Source organism: Hippocampus zosterae, chromosome 20, assembly GCF_025434085.1.
Source record: "Hippocampus zosterae strain Florida chromosome 20, ASM2543408v3, whole genome shotgun sequence".
NCBI lineage: Eukaryota > Metazoa > Chordata > Actinopteri > Syngnathiformes > Syngnathidae > Hippocampus > Hippocampus zosterae.
In genome coordinates, this window is record NC_067470.1 from 9,496,038 (window position 1) to 9,516,994 (window position 20,957).

The 20,957-nt window shown below is 44.6% G+C and overlaps 1 protein-coding gene across 18 annotated transcripts in view; it reads right to left on the reverse strand.

Annotated features, from left to right (window-relative positions):
* The window catches only part of si:ch211-285f17.1 (sickle tail protein homolog), a 102,835-nt gene that overhangs the window by 23,417 nt on the left and 58,461 nt on the right, over positions 1 to 20,957 (reverse strand). For 12 of the 18 annotated variants that reach the window (XM_052054066.1, XM_052054059.1, XM_052054065.1 and 9 more), the window contains 4 exons: positions 18,903 to 19,192; positions 4,595 to 4,678; positions 2,533 to 2,722; positions 696 to 894 (listed from right to left, as the gene is read on the reverse strand). In XM_052054066.1, coding sequence (XP_051910026.1) covers positions 696 to 894; positions 2,533 to 2,722; positions 4,595 to 4,678; positions 18,903 to 19,192 — 763 coding nt within the window. Of the gene's footprint in view, positions 1 to 695; positions 895 to 997; positions 1,109 to 1,704; positions 1,869 to 2,532; positions 2,723 to 4,594; positions 4,679 to 15,296; positions 15,317 to 16,791; positions 16,964 to 18,902; positions 19,193 to 20,957 lie in introns of those variants that run through there. The other 6 variants (XM_052054064.1, XM_052054060.1, XM_052054067.1 and 3 more) reach the window with 5 other exon arrangements.

A 20,957-nucleotide genomic window follows, 5' to 3' on the forward strand; every position in this document is an offset into this window, starting at 1 on the left:
ATCTGGCCCACAGAGGATTTATTTTAGCAAGTAATATTTGTTGCGCAACCCCCCCCCCCCCAAAAAAAAACAAATGTATTAGTTAATATGTACATATCTATTCTTTACTCCAACTCAGGGGTGTCAAACTCAATTTTGTCGCGGGCCACATTGTAGTGACCATTTCCCTTTGAGAGCCTGCCGTTATGACTGTGAAACCCGATCAATAAGTCAAGAATAATGATTTATTCAACTATTGTTGAAAGTTTCTCTAATGAGGGGTTTGGTAACAAGAAAATGCTTACAATGTCTCTCTTATTTATGACAAATCAGAATTTGACATTTTGGAACAGATTTTAGCAAGCATCATGGAAGTTGACATGTTTGATTTGCTTTCGCGGGCCACATAAAATGATGTGACGGGCCAGATCTGGCCCCCGGGCCTCGAGTTTGACATCTTGATTTTTTTTTTCATCTGAGCATAGTGAATTAAGTATGAGCATTTTATTACTATTTAATTTTGATTAAATGTTATATGTAAAAATAAGCCTACAACACCTCCAGGCAGCATTGGTCTGCTCCATACAACAATGGCATGGAAACGGGAGCTCAGAACATTCGGCAATTCCACTGACAGTTTATTTCCAGCAGAACCGTTGAAGGAGATTTGGTCTACTACCCATCTGCGACATCGCATACAGTGCGCTGGCGTTTACCTGACATCGCTGAGCTCGTAGTACACGTTCCTCATGTCGTCCTTGACGTAAACGGCCACGCTGGGCGACTCCAGCATCTTCATGGTGAGCATCTGCGGGAAGGCGCTGACGAACAAAGCTCGGACCGTGTCGATGCTGGTGATCTCGTTGGGCATGCGGATCTGTTTAGTCTCGTCTCCGTACTGCAGGTAGAGCACGCCTGATGGACAATTAGAGCAAAAAATAAAATAAAATAAAAATCAATCCACGGACATCGAATGACTCTTCAGGCAGATTCCAACTGCTCCCAAACTCATCCAGACCTGGAAATGTTTTCAATCAAATTCCACTGCCGTTTTCCATACTTGTGTTGAAACCCTGCTATTGTTTGTTTTTGGGGTTGCGTGCTCCCCATACGTGTGTTGCATGAGCTGCAATTTTGGGGAGGGTGGGGGGGGGACAGATGTGTGCCGCAGAATGTCTGGACACGCCCACGCAGCACTTGTATAAACAATACTGGCCTGAAACAAAATGTCCATTGAAGATTCTGCACTCTTTGTCTGTGCTAAAAGAAAGTCCCCGTGGTCCAAACTGGTTGTGGTATCGTATTTCGAGAAGAAAGGATTCGTTGAGGGAAAGTGGACTTTCTATCGGTTGACTACAAACAAAGCGCGCTTTTACTTGGTGTGACTTGATAAAGGCAGCGAGCTGGTAAAAGCTACCAGATGTCTGTGAGATTCCGATTCCTATTCGTGGTAGGGGACTTGTTTGCCCCCACGCCTCAGAGCTGCTCTGTTAGCACTCGGCATCCAGATGTTTGACACGACAGGGGTGCCATTGAGCCGACGCGTATGAATATGCAACGACAAAAGGTGAATGGAGTTTGCTTGTGATCGGCGGGAGGCGGGCGACGCGCGGCAAACGTCCGGCTTCCAGAACAAACGGCCTTTGCATCATTTCGAAACCTCCCAATCCCGACCACAAGTTTCAAGTTAAGAATAGTGAGAAAAGACAAAAACTCCGTACTCACGTTTTCTTTCTCAGAGCAGAAGTGGCGCAGACTTTTTTGGGGATGAGCTTTTTGTGTGGGTGTGAGCGTGCGCGCGTGTATTTGTTACTGTGGGAGGGACGAAGTAGTGAAGTTCTATTTCACTCCACCCCTCTTGTAACACCATAACACAACCCCCAATTGGTCTACTTTGGCTGTCCTCTGTTCACTTTGTCCTGATGCGGAGCACCTACTCACCAACTATCTGAAGTGCTAAAACTACTTAAACTCTAGTATTTGTGTAAAGCAAACTCATTTTTGTTGCGGGCCAATTTCCCTTGGAGGGCCATTATGACTGAAATTATATAAAGAAGTCAAGAATAATGTTTTATTCAACTATTGCGATGATTGGTTTGGTCACAAGAAAATGCCTACCATATGTCACAGATTTATTGCATCTAAAAATTATAAATTTTGGTTCAGATTTTAGCAAGCATCGTGGAAGTTGTCATTTTTGATTAGCTTTCGCGGGCCACTTAAAATGATGTGGCGGGCCACATCTGGCCCCCGGGCCTTGAGTTTGACACCTGTGGTGTAAAGAAAGACTCTGGGTGAAAGTAGAAGTACTGCTTCAAGTCCTTCAGTATAAATACAGACTGCGTATAAATGTAGACCGCGACATAAGCTTCTTGAGCTAGCTGCTAAACGACAAGCTCCCAATTAGGACTCAGGAAGGAATTATTGAAAATATCATTGATCTCAAAGGTAAATTTTGTGTCAACCAAATTCAAGTGTGGCTTGAATTTGGTTTGGTTGGTACAAGCTTGTGTATGGTGACACAGCACACAAGCTTGCTATCCACAAACTTACCGAGCGAGCGGTCTTTGGTCTGGTTGGTGGATCTGACCACAGGAAGGCTGGCACGGACCCGGCTTCCCCGGGTGAAGCCGCTAGGCGCGTCCACCTCGGACATGTTTTCCACCGAGTCCAGGGATGTGAGAGAGAGGTGGTCCACGTCCACGCCGGGTTGCGGGCTGGGGCAGTGCTTGGGGCTTCTGCTCTGGAAGCAACAAATGATGTTGCGTAAGGATCTGGATCCCAAGTGGATGTGGTTATTTAAAAAAAAAATCATAATAATGATATGAATAATAATAACAATAAAATAAAATAAAGGAAGTCAAACTGAGTCTCCACTTAATTTCAAGCAATTCGAGTCAAGTGGTTACGCGTGTTAGCAAGTCATAAAGTCGAGCTCAGCCACAACATTGCGATGAGTACTTGCGTTTGTTAAGTGTCCTCACAAATGTTTTTTTTTAATGGTCTCAAACTGGTCTCCATACTTTCTAACGTTTTATCTGTGTCACAAACTTAAGAGCAACGTGAATCAGTTTGACAAGCTAGCGGTTAGCTAAACTGTGCAGTTAACGTAGCTTAGCTGACTTTGTGGGTTTTAAAGTGACAGATGAAATTCAATATCCTAGTTGTTGTGTCTCTTATCTTTGAACTGCCACTCTCTTTATTTTTTTTGCAAGATTTAATCAAAAACATAACCTTTGAATCCAAATGTAGCAATTCCAAAGGTTGGCTGGTTGCCTCAAGCGATGTCAAGTCTGTGTATGAGTGTCTGGAATGTGAGCTGCGGTCAACAGCAGCTACATAACACATTTCTGCAAGACTTGTCTAGTGATGTGGTGTAACTTTTGCAACCAGATTCTTCTTTGAGCCTGAGCCAAGCAAGTCCCACGTCACGTAATTGGTAACTTCAGCCCAACTCCAGCCAAGGCATGCGACTCGACTGTGCATTAAGTGGCTGCGTTTCTCACGCAGAAGCCCTCCACGCCCCCAACCTCCTCCAAAAAAAGTTGCTACAAGTCATTACGGAGTTATGAGACGTGACCATCGTTTGTAATCAGATCAGGGCTCGGTTAAAGTGAGGCTTCAATCCAGCGATGTGCGCGACAAGACTAAGGAGCTCGTTGAGCTTTTGTGACGCGTTTGTAAAATGATCTGCACCGCCTGGATTAGGTTGGGAGGGGTGCTGAGACCAAGAGGGAGGACGGGTCATAGAACAGTGGGTTCTTTCTGCAGTGACCTTCTTTCTTTCGTTACTGCCAGGCCAAAGACTCGCAAAAACATGTCTGCATGCGCATGCTGATTCTTTGTCACACATTAGCATTTTGTTATAAAAGTTGACAATGTTGACAGGATATTGAGAACCCTACCTTGTTGAATCGCTTAAAAAAATAAAATAAAAAATAACAGTGACATACTGAATAAATAATCTGTAATCTTCCAGATGAGACAACCCAGATTAAACCCAATTGAAAGGTAACCTGAAGATAGATATTTAAATGCCTAATTTTCTAAAATAAGTCAAATATGATAAAGTATATCTTAATGAATATGTCTGTTAAATGTATTTATTTAGTGTACCGGTATGTTTATTACAAAACACAAAAATGAATAAAAAAGAAGAATCTGGTTGCAAAAGTAGGGTTTTCACACTTATGCATGCCACATTATCCTTTTATTTAAATTACACATATCTGACCCTTTTGCAACTTGTTTTTATATTTATATATTCCGTTATTATTTGATATATATAGCAAAAGAGAGAGAGAGAGAGAGAGAGTAACTGTTTTTCTTCAAAACAAAACAGAAACATCACAATAATTGTTAAACAGCGTCATGTTCATTTTCAATTGCCACTGTACCTAACGATGCTTTTCAAGTCATTTTTTTAACCCTTTCTAGGATTGCGGTTATTACAGCGGACAGCTTGTCATGTTATCAAGTTACGGGGTGCATGAAAGGGTGCAACTTTTTTTTAACGTGTTTTAAATCTTTTGTGAATTAACCGCATAATAGTGCATTGTTAGAACACAACAGAACCGCACGACAAGCTGCAGAGATGCGAGACGAGCGGACTGACTGTGCGACCGGGCGACTGGATGGTCATCAAGTAGCTCTGAATGTCAAGCTCGGAGTGCAGGGAGTAGAGCATGGCCTGCAGAGACTGATGGAAAGGAAAAGAGGAGGAGAGCAACAGAGGAAATAAAAATGCCAGCGGGTGGCCAGAGATTGGAAAACGCGACGGTCATCAAACCCAACGGAGGCGCCATGGCAACAACACGATGCAAACACAACACGGAGCGTCTACTGAAAAGTGCTTAACATCACACATCAGACCATTTTGTACACTTCGTCACTTTAAATCATCACTTTTGGCTCTATGTGATTAGTCACAGTGCGCCAGGGGTTTATTTGACGCTTTAACGACGAGGCGGGGGGTTGGGGGGTGGTCGGGGGAATCGCTGAGTCATAACTCTTATTAAAATATGCTTAGCCACAAGGGATTAAAAACATGAATAAAAATGGTACTGTATGCCATTCATGCATGAAGATAGGAAGAGGTGACCAGGAGTTGCCGGGTCACTCGAAACCACGCGTGTGCTGACGCTTTGAAAGATTGATGTGTCTCCGAAGAAACTTTTCTGTCACCTTGTGGGAACTGGAACAGGAGAATTTTTTTTTCCAAGGACCTTCTCATCACCCTAACGGCAACTAAACATCACGACCATGCGATGGGGATTTTTTAGGGGTAGAATTTAAGCCTAAGTATGATGGACTTGTGAAATTAATTCAATTAATGTGAAATTAATTAAATCCCAAGGTGCGATATAAGCGGTTTTGCATGACCGTGTGTGAGGCAAAATTTTAATTTTGCGGCCCATAAATAATTGTAGCAAAACTAAAAATCAACCGCCTCGACTGTCCCAAAAAGCTTTGTTTATCATAATGCCGTTCTGCTTAGTCCGCAGCAGGTGGCAGCGCCGTTGCTCAGTTGAACACAGTTCTTGGTTTTCCGTTGTTTGCTTGAGTTTATTATTACTTTCGGTTTTGGTATTTCACAATTGAGTCATTGTCTTTTGTTGACAAGCTATTTTTGAGCAAGCGCTTTTGGTTTCTCTCGTTTTCTCTTGGTGTGCCTACCAGCATCATTATTTATACTTTGTTGGCTTCGCGCCATTGTTTTCTGTCAAATCAATATTTTTTTGTACCTTTATCTGAGTCTACGTCTTGGAGAGTCCGATTCTATTCCGGAACCTTCTGGAACCGTAACATCGCTGGGTTAGAAGCACACGCACGTTAAAGTGCAGCAATGTCCCAGTCGGTGGTCGAGGCTCGACTGGTTTGCCGCTACTAGCTTGTAGCAACAGGCTTAAGATGGCTGCTATGATGAAACGGTCGCTCTTCAGTCAGTCATCATCACCTCCAGCCGAGCGAATAATCTTACGTTTCTGTCCTGGCAAATATAGTTCCCGCAAAAGGGGACAGTAAAGCCATACTAACCGCTAAGCTAACTTAAGACTGACACAGCTAGCATGTTTGACATTGAAATGAAGTGCCTAAGGTGACTTGGTCCATTTTTCTCAAATTCAATGATTCGCAAAACGATTATTTCATGCCTTGCAAACGTTTATTGCAACTTTTGAAATTCTCCCAAAGAATAATACAAAAATCCCATTCATGCATCGCACCATCAAGTTACTGATGCATGTATCCATCCATCCATGAACTGTTACTATTGGCCAGCCATCTTCCATCTACAAACGCATCTAGCGTCCAGTGACCTTTGCATCCATCTACCACTGATCCATCTATCCATTCGTCATGCATGCATTCATGATCTGACCAACCATCCATACATCTAGGCCTTGCCAGTTATGTAGTCATGAAACAATGTAGCATCCCTGAAATAACGGAGTACAGTAGTACATGGTTGAAAAATTGCATCTCGATACGCAAGAGCAAGTCCGCAGTCAGTTTTGTGCAGCCTGACAGCAGGTACATTACAGCATAATAACCACTCAGCAGGCTCCCGATGGCAGCCGCCATTACTCCCAGCAATTTTCTTTAGATCGAACCATCTTGGCCTGCCTCACCAGGCGGCTGACGGAGGTATGAAAGCTTTTTTAAATTTTTTTATTCGGCGTCATGACAATATGCTCGAAATGAGCCGATGCGCTGACCTGTGAGATTTGAATAGCATACAAATAAGGTGACGCAGGCAGCCGTAAATGAGCACAGCGGCGGAAATGTTTCCAGGATGTCCTGGGCAGGGGTCACATTTTATGAAACAATGGCTGCTGTTCGCTCATGCGTGTCTCTTTGTGAGCCTACTCACTCCAAAACGCATACACGATGCATTGCAGTTTCTTTTCCTTCCACCTTACAAAGTGCTCGACATCAATATAATTGATGCATGTTATTTCAAAGCAATGCAAGATACATCACTTTAATGACCGTAAATAAGCACGACAGTCTGGGAAAAGGTTTCCGTGTCCCGCAAACTCACGAGTGATTAATGCCCGCCAAAATTTTTTTAACTGCCTATATTAATAGTTCCAACTATAAACATACCACAAACCATTTAATAGTATAATTTAACCTAATCTTACAACACTAGGAGAGATTGTCAGAACAGTCAGGATGCATCATGGCAGCATACTTCCTTGACATGCGTTACTACGTTCCGATTAGCGATTACCCAGGGCCGTCATGTGTGTGTGATGGTCGTGGACCCCCCAAAAAAAACAGGGGAAGCAAGAGAACCAGGGAGTACTGAACAAAAATGTTTTAACAAAAAAAAACCACTTGCCAGGGTACAATGGGAAAACTAAATCAAAAACACAAAGTCCTGAAAACCACAAGAAAACAAAAACCTATGACAGAAACACAGAACAACGTGACAGCAACACAAACACAGTGCGCCCTATAATCCGATGTGCCTTATGCGTGGAGTTACAATCTCTTTCTATTCCCCATTGAGTTGCTTCCCCATTAGTGTTCATACGCCATCTAGTGGTTACTAGCAGGAACCAATTGTAACCTAGAAGGGGTCTTTCTGCCCGACACTCATTGACAGATGCATTCGCCCACACACACTCAAAGAGACAAGTACGTTGTGAGCTCAGCGCATCATGAAACGAAGATAATACCAAAAGCATCGTTAACTACTGACTCAACGAAGGAAGAAGGATATACTTCGAAGGATATTTAGCCCCTTGTGGATGTGAACCCACGAGGTTTGTGTGCCTTTTTATTGCATCAATTGTTTTCGTAATGTTTGTCTTTCATTTATTGTTTTGTCATGCCATCTGTATTTATGTTTCATGTCCGTGTTTGTGACCAGTTCTCAGCGCTTTGTGACAGCTGCGGCGGTTGTGATAGCTCTATATAAATAAAACTGTATTGTATTGTATTCCGGGCGGCCCGGTAGTCCAGTGGTTAGCACGTCGGCTTCACAGTGCAGAGGTACCGGGTTCGATCCCAGCTCTGGCCTCCCTGTGTGGAGTTTGCATGTTCTCCCCGGGCTTGCGTGGGTTTTCTCCGGGTGCTCCGGTTTCCTCCCACATTCCAAAAACATGCGTGGCAGGCTGATTGAACACTCTAAATTGTCCCTAGGTGTGAGTGTGAGTGCGAATGGTTGTTCGTTTCTGTGTGCCCTGCGATTGGCTGGCAACCGATTCAGGGTGTCCCCCGCCTACTGCCCGAAGACAGCTGGGATAGGCTCCAGCACCCCCCGCGACCCTAGTGAGGATCAAGCGGTACGGAAGATGAATGAATGAATGTATTGTATTCCCTTTAGCGTAGCACCATCTAGTGAATGCATAGCGCAACTGCAACCACGACTGTAGCTTCTATTGTATGCGCCTTACAATACAGTGCGCCCTATATATGAAAACCGTTTTAAAATAGACTATTCAATGCGCATTATAGTGTAGAAAATACGGTATGTGACAAGCCAACCGCTAACTGGCAAGGGCTGACTGTAGTTGAGGGACACCCATGTTACTTCCTGAGCTGGCCCCCCCCCCCAAAAAAAAACCCTGACTTGCAAACTGAACAAAAGGATCTTTTCATGCCTTCATATCATATTCTCCATGTGTCAAATGCACATTCCTCATGGCACATGCGAAAAACATTACATATGGTTTGCACCAGAGCAGACAAAATCACCCGTGTGGAATTTCACCGCAGGTGCGAATGAGTCACAGCAGGGTTTTTTTTTTTTACTGACTTGATCAAGGATTTCCACATCTGAAGCGCTTATCTGGTACAGCAGAATCTGTCCATGAGCGAGCGGCATGGGAAGATGAACAAGTTGGTCTGAGTTAGACAGATGACCTCCAGCGGAAAAGACTTCAAGAGAGTTGTTGAACTGAATTAGCTTTTTCATTTCCACCCAAAAAGTTTGGCAAGACTGTACCTATCAAGGTCATAAGATTGGCAGCTGGGTGGACAAGAAGAGATGGTAAACAGAACAAGTAGGTGAGAAGGTCAATGTAGATAGATGGGTCGGTAAATGAGAAAGAATAGGCTGGTGAGATGCTAGTAGCATAGATAAGCTAGTTGGCAAAACTGGATACAGATCTTTAGAAAGTTGGACAATAGGTAAGGTCAAGGTACTGAATTCTGCAGTTCCTACCAGCCTAATTTCCCGCTGATTCAAATGAGGACAGGTCAGTTTTGGCAGAGGTCCAAGTATCATTCCATTTCAGAGATGCATTGACATACTTGGTCTAAACACCTACAAAGGCTTGAATTCCTGCCTGCTGTCTGCTGCTCAGACCTTTTTGTCTTCCTTAATGACATTACGGCCAAATCCCCTCGTCATCCATTCCCTTTGTGGCTTCCTCCTCTGATGCATTCCTCTTCTAATCCTGCAGTTCAAACTCCCCTGATGGACTTTCTGACTTGCGCTGACTCGTTAATTTGCGTCTTCAGTGGGAATTACTCTCAAGTCTCCAGTGTCACGGCTCAACGCGACTTCTGGATGGTCCTTTTTTGTGTGTGTGTGTGTGTGTGTGTGTGTATGTGTGTGTGTGTGTGTGCCGACCATTCAAGATCTGAACAATACGACAGAGACAATAGAGTGCCTGTCGACCTCGATGACATTTCCGACGTCTGAGGGGACGGCGTCCAATCGATTTCACGCTCTCAAGCGTACACAAATTAGTGGCGGTTATCGCGGGCAGACATCAACCACTTTGCCGAACGAGCAACAAGGAGGTCAACTTTGCATAACCATCAGATATGCCTGTCACTGGGAACAGCAAGCACTCACTACCTCTGCTATTTAAATTTTTAGAGGCTTGGTATTATATACCAATACGTTCACGGAAGGTAATTAAAAGGAAAAATTAAAAATGAATGACTCTTGCCATCTTGCACACTGACATGACAAAACAAGATAGCAACCCGAGTTACATCTCAAACAGGAAACTGAAAATTGGTAACAAGCTAACATGCACAAAGGGAATAATCTGAGTACAAAAGGGGCCTAAGACAGATCCAAGGTGTTCACATTTTGCCAAATGACAAATCACTGAAATGCTAGCATGGCAGCAATTGGTATGCTAACATACAACAGGCTAGCAACGCCGAGCACAGAAAGCGCAAAGACATATGTCAAAGACTTTAACCCTTTTAGGGAGAGCGGTTACTTCAGTGGACGGCTTATCAAGTAATTGGGTTACAGGTTATCATTATTATCATTATTGATCTTTTTCATATGATTTTTTTTTTCCAAATGACAAATCGCGTAAATGTTAACTAGTATCCAAGGAGGATGAGTTTAGACTAAAAAACTAAACAGAATATGCATACTCTACTAAAGACAAGAAGATTTTTTTAAAAATAAAAAATAATTTAAAAATGAAACTGTGTATCATTGAGCAGTCTAGAAATGTGTGGACCTCTAGTCACCAGCTCCTTCCATGCTTCCACGCGTGAACGGAAAGCCCCTGGTCCAGAGGAAACCGGGTCTTCCTCTTGGTGTTGTTTTAGCGCTTGTAGCACCCTCTCTACAACTGTTCCTGCTTCTTTCCTTTCTGGTTTACCTCAGCACCCCCCCGCCCCCCTTTGCTCCCTCGCATTTTCAAAAAGCCTTTCAACGCTCATACCCGTGTTCGGCTCGGGCACTGATCTCGGGTGTCCGAAGATAAAGAGATACCACTCGTATCCCATGGAGATAAGACCGTAGTCAAAGCAAGAAACTCAGCAGGTGATCGCCATAACGCATACACACAGACGCAGGCTTTCGCATACGCACAAAAGCTTTACTGCAAGCGTATTTATTCTGGTGAAAATGTACGTTTTTGTAAAGGGTTGCAGGCATGAAATCACTCCCATATTGTTTTTGTTGTTGTTTTTTTTCAGTCTCCCAAATACGTTTCAGTTAGCAACACGTCGAACCTCGCGCGCAGCAAAAATTTGCAGACCATTGGCTTTGTTATGAACTCCCTCTCTCGCTACCATCCACCAAGGACGTAAACGCAAACTATTTGCTGACGGGGTGACGACGCTCCGATCTGTCCGAACTTGCCCTTTAATAATATTGCTTTCGTCCAGAATAACATGCAACACGCTAATAGTGCAAAGCGGCGGAATACAAAGAGGAGCACACCCAACCATTCACTTAGACTGGGCGAAGCTCATATTTCACACCGTTTTGTTGATGTGAAAAGGTCTACTCAGGTGAAAAGGGGACGGTCTTCTTTCAGAGAGGATAAACAAAGGTTGATTTTATATCATGAGAAGGGAAGTAAAATATTCGCAAATCATCTTGTTTAAAAATGCAACGTGTTCAGTGTCAAGGCTCCGTTCTGTTCCCTGAAATTATCAAAGTAACAAGCGACGAAAGATAACAAACTGTACCATCAGACTTGTTTGTGCAGTTCCCCTTCCATATCATCAAGGGGAATCTTCTACTCCATTTATTCTCACTCGCAAAATGTTAGCCGCAGAAAGATTACACTCTGTGCCATATCGGCAGGCGCTTGTTGAAACTCAACAAAGCTAACACAGGAACAGTTGGTATGCTAATAGGTAGCAGGATAAAACGCTGAGTTTAGAACTAATTTATTCACATCTATAGTCAAATACAAATACAAATCACAATTTAATTAACCCTTTCAGGGACAGCGGTTACTACAGTGGACAGCTTTTCATGTTATCAGGTTAACAGGGTGGATGAAGGGGTTAAATGCTAACATATCTAATTTACGACTTCGTCGGATTCCAGGTGTTCTGCAATTTCTATGCGATAGAATCCAATTCCAAACGATTCCAACCGACTCAATGCCAACTTTGTTTGATCCAGACAGCCCCCGACATCTTCTGTCTCCACTCTGCCTTTTGAAGTAAGTGAATACTTTCGGCTCAAGGTGGAGTCCAGATGTCGGGGCGGCAGGCAAAGACTTGAGAATTGAAGATGTAGAGCCACAAAAAAAACAACCCATTTTGGTTTATGTTTGAATGCAACTGCTATTATACGTGTACGTGAGGGTCATTAAAGGCTGTGTTGTCAAAATCTACGGGTGCAGTTTTACAGTGTGCTCAGGCTCAGAACTTTCCCCAAGTCATGTACAGATGACACCTCAGGGGATGGTGAATGTCATGTTTTATGGATTCATAATGGAGTCATATTGACTTACGAGTGGGAACAAACGAACAAACAAGAGTAGTTTGTGGCACAAAACCGCCACAGGCTCATTTCACCGTGTACCGTACTCACAAACACATTTTCAGAAATGGGCAACACAGAAAAGAGTTACTTGTTTGTGTGATTTCACACTCTGTGAGTGGGCAACCTCTAGGGGACCTCTCTCTTTCTTTTGATACAAGCAAGCACAATGTCAATTTTACATCGTTGTAGCAGAGCACATTTCATATCCGCACAATGGACGGCAAATAATCTTTTCGACCGAAAGCATTTTTCTTTGCGTGGCCTCGAAGACCCTCTTTAATGCTCATCATCGTCAAGGTCAGAGACAGACACCGCAGTTCGCTCCCTGGGGATGAGCTGCCGACTCCCCGCAGGAAAAAAAATCATTTATTGTCCTCCTTTTTTTGCCAGCACAGGAATGATTGTCATCGCGGTCCGGAGCAAAGCGTCTGTTTCCAATCATCGCAAGCTCCGCTGCCAAAAGCTGGAGCAGAAGCCGTCTTAATGACTTGGAACACCGCAAACAAGCGGCGCAAAAAGTTGACGGTGTGCCTGCCATGACCCCTTGGGTTGGAGGCGGGGGTGTAGATGGAGTTCCAGGGTGCAGCACTGCGCAGGGCAAGCGGCGCGTGCAGTGGCGCCGATGGCCCCCCCCCATCTAATCCGGCTCGTCTCTGGGGTTAAGCCCCTCCTGACAGAAGGTCCGATGATTGGCCTCTATTTGATCGCCAATGATAACGAGTCAAGCCAGACGGCTTTACAGTTTTCTTTTTTTTTTAAAAAATGACACAATACAAGTGTCTTAATCAGAGAAGCTAATCGGGTCTGAGCTCCTTCCAGTGTGCACTTTTTTTTGTCGTAGAACGCAGCCTTCATAGCTCGAGTATAGTCTTGCGAAACACAAGTCAGGATTAGCTCTTCTTGTGTCTCAGACAATTTGTCAAATTGATATTTTTTTCAAAAAAAATAAAAATAAACTCAAGCCAGTTGAATCCTCATGATCATTCGGACGACGGGGCTCGCTGGCGAATGCCTGGTGCCAGGGCCCAGCCGGGCTCGACCCAAAGAGGCAACGCAGGACGACTATGGGAGGGCCCAAAGTGGTCGGATGCAAAGTGAGCTAGGCGGCGGCAAAGGCGGGAACCTTAGTGGTCCGATCCTTGGCTACAGAAGCTAGCTCTTGTGACGTGTAAAGTCACCTCCCTTGCAGGGAAGGAGTCCGAGCTGGTGTGCGAGGCAGAAAAGTCCCGACTGAATATCGTTGGACTTGCCTCCAAACACAGCCTGGGCTCTGGTACCCTTTCTGCTTTTTGCAGATGATGAGGGGGTTGTTGGCTTCTTCAAAACAGGATCGCCAACTCTCACTGGAGCAGTTCACAGGCAAGTGTGAAGTAGATGGGATGAAAATTAGTGCCCTCTTTGGGTCGGGGATGAGATCTTGCCCCTAGTGGAGGTCTTGTTCACGAGTGAGGGCAGAAGGGAGCGGGAGATCGACAGGTGGATCGGTGCAGCGTCTGCTGTGATGCCGACTTTGTATCAGTCTGTCGCATTGAAGAAGAAGCTGAGCCAAAAGGCGAAGCTCTCAATTTACCGGTCGATCTACGTTCCTACCCTCAACTATAGTCATGAGTTATGGGTCGTGACTGAAAGAACGAGATCTCGGATACAAGTGGCCAAAATGATTTTCCTCCGCTCCCTAAGAGATAAGGTGAGAAGCTCGGTCATCTGGAAGGAGCTCAGAGTCGAGCTGCTTCTCATCCACATCGAGAGCCAGATGAGGTGGCTCGGGCATCTGATTAGGATGCCTCCTGGACGCCTGCCTGGTGCGGTGTTGGGGATCCCACTGGCAGGAGGCCCCTGGAACGACCCAGGACAAGCCGGAGAGACTATGTCTCCCAGCTGGCCTGGGGAACGCCTCAGGGGGCCCCAGGAAGACCTGGAAGAAGCGGCTGGCGAGAGTGAAGTCTGGGCTTCCCTGCTCAAGTTGTTGACCCGACCTCAGATAAGCGGTCGAAAATGCATGGATCGATAGATGATCATTTCTCAAGTGCTATGTAACAGCACATAAGAGGGCGGAAAAACTTGGAACCAGCCCATACTCACCACCAAACCGTCTGCTTAATTTACCTCCAACGTCAGCTGTGTAAAAAAAAAAAACGAGGGGCGGCGGAATTCTCACAACACATTGAAATTGAACAGAGATCTCCAAACTTGACAATAAATTGACTTAAGAGGTTTCACTGTAGACACAAAAACCAGTTCTACCTAAGTGCCGCTCATAGCAAATGCATCAATATTTGATCACAAAAAGGAACTATGACTATAAGGTCAAATTTATCAAAACATTGGCCGTTTCACAGCGCGGAGGCATCCCGAGTTCCCACCTGGAACAACTGGTTGCCTCGCTCTCTATCCACATTTGTGCTGTGTAAACAAATACAGTGCAGCTCAGCCTCTGGCAACATGGCATCATGGCAACACAGTTTGGGCAGTATGATGAACTTCTTAATTCATTTCAAATGACACCATGAAAACTTCCACCAGTATTTCAATTTAACCATTTCAGGGACAGCAGTTACTACAGTGGACAGCTGATCATGTTATCAGGTTACAGGGTGCATGAAAGGGTAAAACAACTTTTTCCCGGGTTTTTCAGACTGCGACAGTAACCAAAATGAGTTGTTTTTACAGAAGACGCCCGAATAGAATAGTGGTTCCCAACTGCTGGGCCGTGACCCACTTCAGCTAGTTAAAAAGTTGCTCTTCTTTTTTTTTTTCAGTATGGTACAGAGGTTGAGCTACCAAATTTTCACACGGAATATATTAGGAAAGGGACGAAAAATGCGACATCCTTGTGTTCTAGCGAGTAGTTTACTCTGTAAACAAACACAGTGCTACTCTGCCTCTGGCTAGTGCGTCGTGGCTAGCACCTGCTTTTGGTGATCCATCAAACTCATTTTAAAGTCCCTTTGAAAAATATTCAATAAACAAGCTCCGAACCACAAACATCGCGATTATCCTGATGCAAGACTCCCCACCCTGCGGGAGAAAAACAGATCATTGTGTCCTGCCCAGAAGGTAGCACTTGAACGCAGCGCAATGACAGCTCAGATAGCCTCACCTGCCACTCTGAACAGGCAAACAAATGGCTTCCTGACCCGCTCTGACGGACCAATAGATGATCATGTCCAGGGGGTCTGAGACTCGTCCGCAGCCAGACTAAAATGGCCGCTGAACTGTGTCAGACAAAACTATTCACCTCGGAATTCACGGCTCATCATACACAGGCGGAAGGAAGGAACTTTGTGTGTGTGTGTGTGTGTGTGTGTGTGTGTGCGTGTGTGTGTGTGTGTGTGTGTTTGTCTGAGCGCTCAGGCGGTTGTGTTGGTGTTAGCTAGTGGCGGTCTTGCCAGTGGGATGTTATCTCATCTCCACTGATGCATGTCATTCATGGCCTGGAAATGAAACCATTGGCTTTTGTGTCAAAGACAAACACATCAACGACTTAAATAAAACACTCTCATGGTGATAATTTGGTAAAAGTTATGCGCGCGATAACATCTTGTGCTTTCCTGAATCTCTACGCCTTGTGTAACTCAAACCTCCTGAGACTGTTTTGTTTTTCTACCCCCGCGAGGCACGCACCGTCGCCAGCGGGGTTACTCTTCCTGTACGGTCGTCATGCAATCGACGCTGCCGTGGGATAAAACTTCAACTCGGCTCTGCCTGAATAATCACGCAGGTGGAAAATATAAGAAAGCAAATTGATGTATTGACTGAAGGAATACATGGTGAATTAAAAAATAATTCTCTGCGAGATAAAGCGGAAACGTTACTATAATTATGAAATGAATTCCAAATCATGTAAAAGTAGAATAAATCAGATGTAACGAAACGCTATATTAAATATGAGAGTAAATAGTAATAACAAATAATAAAAAATAATTTAAGAAATCCATCCAGTAGCCTTTTGACATCGCATAAAAATACCAGTAAAATATATATATATTTTAATTACATCATTAATAAAATACCAATAATAAATACAAAATAAGTACAACGACTAATAGCAGTAACAAGTCTCGTAAAAGTTAATGAAATTGATTATTAATATGTCATAAACAGTACGTTCGACTACACAGCCATAATCATTACGCAAAGCTCTTAAACATGCATTTCTACCACTAGGAGGTCATCAGGCATTTTTTTTATGGGCGCAGCATAAAAATATTGCCGCCACACAATGATTATAATGATGTTATTTCAACCTAAAATATTTATAAAACAAGTCGGACTGTCGTACGATCAAAAGAGCAGCGAACTTAAATTGGCAAGAGGGTGGCAATTTTGGCGAGCCTAATGGTAGTTTATTAGAATTGCAACCCCAATGCAAAAACAGCGAACGATTTGCGTACAAACGGCGCAATACTCAAGTGACGCACAATTGCGACACCCGCAAGCGACAATTTCCTTAAAAACAAAACCCAAACAACAACTTTTTTTTTTTTTTGCTGCTCACGAGCACCTGCCCAAGCGTTCAAGTTGCCAAACGAGTCCGCGCACGTCGTTCGAGTACAACTTAAGACTCGAGACAAGCGAAAACAAATGCAACCTACCTCAGTGGTCAACAGCGAAGTGCAGAAGGCGTGTGCAAAAAAGTTGTTTGGCTCATGTCAAAGAATGGAATAATCCATGTGCATGCTCGACCGCGCGACCATCGCCGGTTGCCTGCGCCCCTCTCTCTTTCTATCTGTGTGTGCGTGTGTCTTTCTCCCTTTGCAGGCTCCGACAAGTCAAACGGCGAGCCCCCTCCAGTGGTGACATCACGCGGCGTCGCCATGCCAACCGCCGTGACTCCACCCCAGCCGGCCCGGCCGGGCTGCAGCTGACTGATCCTACCTGTCTGACAAGCTCTCGAACGACATAGTCCATTTTTGCTGCACTCAGCAGCAAACTGCGCACTTTTAACATACCCTCGAATGATGAAAAAAAACTATAGCAGGTCTACAAATAATAAGAGTAAAAATAATCATCATAAATGGGGAGCACAGTGGTTAGCATGGACGCCTCGCAGTGCAGAGGTGAGGGGTTCGATCTTCGGCCTTCCTATGTGGAGTATGCTTGTTCTCCCCGTGCCTGTGTGGGTTTTCTCCGGGTAATCCGGTTTCCTCCCACATTCCAAAAACATGTATGGCAGGCTGATTGAACACTCTAAATTGTCCCTAGGTGTGAGTGTAAGCGCGGATGGTTTGATGTCTATGTGTGGCTTGCGGTTGGCTGGCGACCAGTTCAGGCTGTCCCCCCCGCCTACTGCTCGAAGACAGCTGGGATAGGCTCCAGCACGCCTGCGACCCTTGCGAGGATAAGCCGATCAAAAAAATGGATGGCTGGGTGGATGATAATAAATAAAAAGCAGAAGCTGCTTATTGTGTATAATGAGGACAAAGTTGCTTCTTCTTCTTATTCATCTTTTTTTTTTATAAATAATATGCTAATAAGTTATTCAGGACTATGTTTTCCAAAAAAAAAGTATCGACACTTGTGTTAATGTGCCAATAAATTTACGCAGGCTTCCTCTTGTGAAAGTTTTTTAGTCCAGTGCAGTACAGTTCTTTTTAATGTTGAAGTCCAATACGCGCCATCTTTTAGAACATTGTGTTTCCAAATAACGTGAATTGTAACAGGAATGATTTGACGCAACATTGCGACACCACATCGGTTTAGTGCTTAGCACGTCATCTTGAGGTTTCCCACTACCAAGGACGACACGGCCCGGTGGGTCCCGCATGGCCTGATGCCAACGTCGCCATGACCGCAATCGTTTTGGCTCGACACAGTCACTTTGCCGCTCCCTTTTGTCTGCCGTGAGCCGGTGCAAACATATGTACAAGGAGACCAGGTGAAACCCACACAACAATCTGTCAGAAAGCAGCCACTTGGAAAACGAATGCAGCTGCTTGAAGTTCATTCACTTCACTGCCTACAAAGTACATCGAGAACTTTGGACTTTTCACACCAGCACTGAGTGGAAAGTGAACATACGCTTGCCTGCACTGAAATGACCCGTGACTACACCATCGGTGACCAGTTCTAACAAATGTCCCAAATAACAGCAAGTCCACAAATTCGCAATATTTAATAGGAATCCAACCAACCCTTGCAAATTAGATGCAATCTTACAATTTCATCGAATCGTCACAACTTTTCAACGAATTGGATCAACCATTGGAGCTTTCTGCCAAGTTTGTCCAAAAACAGCAATCCCTTGCGCTAACCAAACGTGCTTTACAAGAGCATGAATGGATATATCCATAACCCTTATGGGGGCAGCGGCTACTACAGTGGCCAGCTTATCATGTTATCAGGTTACAGGGTGCATGAAAGGGTTAAATGTACTTTTTCCTGACCGGTATGAGGACAAGTATTCACTCTTCGAGTACCGATAACTCTCGTAGTTTTTAATATCGAAAATTTCAATTCATGCGATGACAGAAAATTGTGAAGAAACATTTTTCTTGCTAATGCAGACGATGATTTGACAATGTGTCAAACAGCCAAAGGAAAAGGCCAACTTATTTTAAGGAAGACTTACTTGACGTTTTTCTTTTTGTTTGAAGTATCGGTAGCCTCCATGCGTACCCAATACCTACATCAAATGTAATTTCGGCAAAATACTACCACAAAATCAAGCATTTTAGGTTGCAACATTAAAAAAAAATGCTCTTACCTGCTCCCGCAGCCTTTCCTGGTGGCCCATGATTGCCGAGGCGTGATGTGGGTACTTGTGCTTGAGGTGCTCCAGGAAGGCCTCCCTCTTCTTGTCCATGTCGGGCGGCTGCATGGCCAGGATCTCTCGGCTACCTCGGGCCCCCCCTAAGGTGTGTCTCCGCGGGACGGCGCGGCAGCTGCTTTTGGCGTCTGCCCTGGAAGCGGGCGCCCCATTTGGCGAGGCCTGCCTCCTTGTGGCGTACTCGGCGTCCTCGGGGGAGGTGACCCTCAGGTTGCTCTTGGTCGGCTCTGAAATATTCAGAATTGAAATAAATACAAAATGGAGAAATCACAGTGCTATTTACAATTGTTTTTCACATCATTTAATTGTTATTATTATTATTATTATTATTATTATTGTTATTTTTATTCAGCAGCCTGACAGCAGTCGGTAGGAACGAGCGTCGGTATCTCTCCTTCTTGCAGCTCGGGTGTAACCGTCTCTGGCTGAAGGAGCTACCAAGTGCTGTCAGGGAGGGCTGGAGAGGGTGGGAGGGACTGTCCATCATAGTTTTTAGCTTAGTTAGCATCCTTCTGTTGCCCACCACCTCCAGAGTGTCAAGGGAGCAGCCCAGGACAGAACTGGCCTTCCTGACCAGTCGCTCCAGTCTCTTTCTGTCCCGGGCTGAGATGCTGCCTGACCAGCAGACAATGCCATAATAGATGGCAGAGGCCACCACCGAGTTATAGAAAGTCTTAAGGAGCGACCCCTGAACCCCAAAAGACCTCAGCTTCCTGAGTAGGTAGAGTCGGCTCTGTCATTTCCTAATCAGGGTGTCCGTGTTTGTAGACCAGTCCAGTTTGTTGTTCAGAAGAACACCTAGGTACTTGTAGGAGGTCACCCTCTCTATGTCCATACCCTGGATGTTCATCGGTGCTGGTGAGGACTGTTTCCTGCAGAAATCCACAACCAACTCCTTAGTTTTCCTAAGGTTGATCTGGAGGAGATTCTGCTGGCACCAGTCCACAAAGTCCTTCGTCAGTCCCCTGTACTTCCGCTCGTCCCCCTCTGTAATGAGGCCAACAATCGCAGAGTCATCGGAGAACTTCTGAAGTTGGCAGTTTGGAGTGGTGTGTCTGAAGTCCGAGGTGTAGAGGATGAACAGGAATGGAGCCAGAACAGTGCCCTGCGGCGCTCCAGTACTGCAGAGAAGCCTGTCCGACTAACAACTCTACAACCTCACGTACTGCGGCCGATTTGTGAGGTAGTCAATGATCCATGCTGTGAGATGGTGGTCCACTCCGGCGTTCTGCAGTTTGCCTCCCAGTAAGTTGGGCAGGATTTAAGTTACTATAATGAGGGTTTCGGTAACAAGAAAACTTACAATAGCTCTCTTATATATACATTTCATATGAGAATTTGAAATTTGCGTTCAAGTTTTAGTAAGCATCATAGAAGTCAACATGTTTGATTTGTTTGATTTCATTCGATGTGGCAGGCCAGATCTGGCCCCCGGGCCTTGAGTTTGTGTGGCTTACAGGGTGCACGAAAAGGTTAAAGGGGAACCCAAGAGCAAAAATGTTCTCGCAATAGTTAACTCTATCTGCCTCCGCTAGTCTTAACATGATATTCTGAATAATATTGTATTTGTGGAAGAAGCACTCATCAGATGATTCCATTCAGTTTCAGCAATCGCAGGGTCACTGCCATTTTACCGCCCCCTGCTGTCGACTGAAATTGGTGTCAAAGTCTCCTCAGGCTCACATTGCCTGAAGAGTGACCAGAAGATAAAAAAATATTTTCCGCGAGCCGCTTCATATATGTCCCCGAGTACTTTTTTTTGAAAGTCGGAGTGAGCAAAGTTTTCGCTATCGCTAATGCTAGTTCAATTACTGTATGTGACCTGGAGAAGGCATCCAGATCCAAAAATAAATACCGCATGACTGAGCAGCTGAACATGACAAGTTCCGATTTTTTTTTCTTCTTAACACCAAATAGGAAAGTGTCAAGCTGCTCAGAAGACTATGAACATTATTTTTAAATTTACTGCTTCCACATATCAGGGCGTTTTAT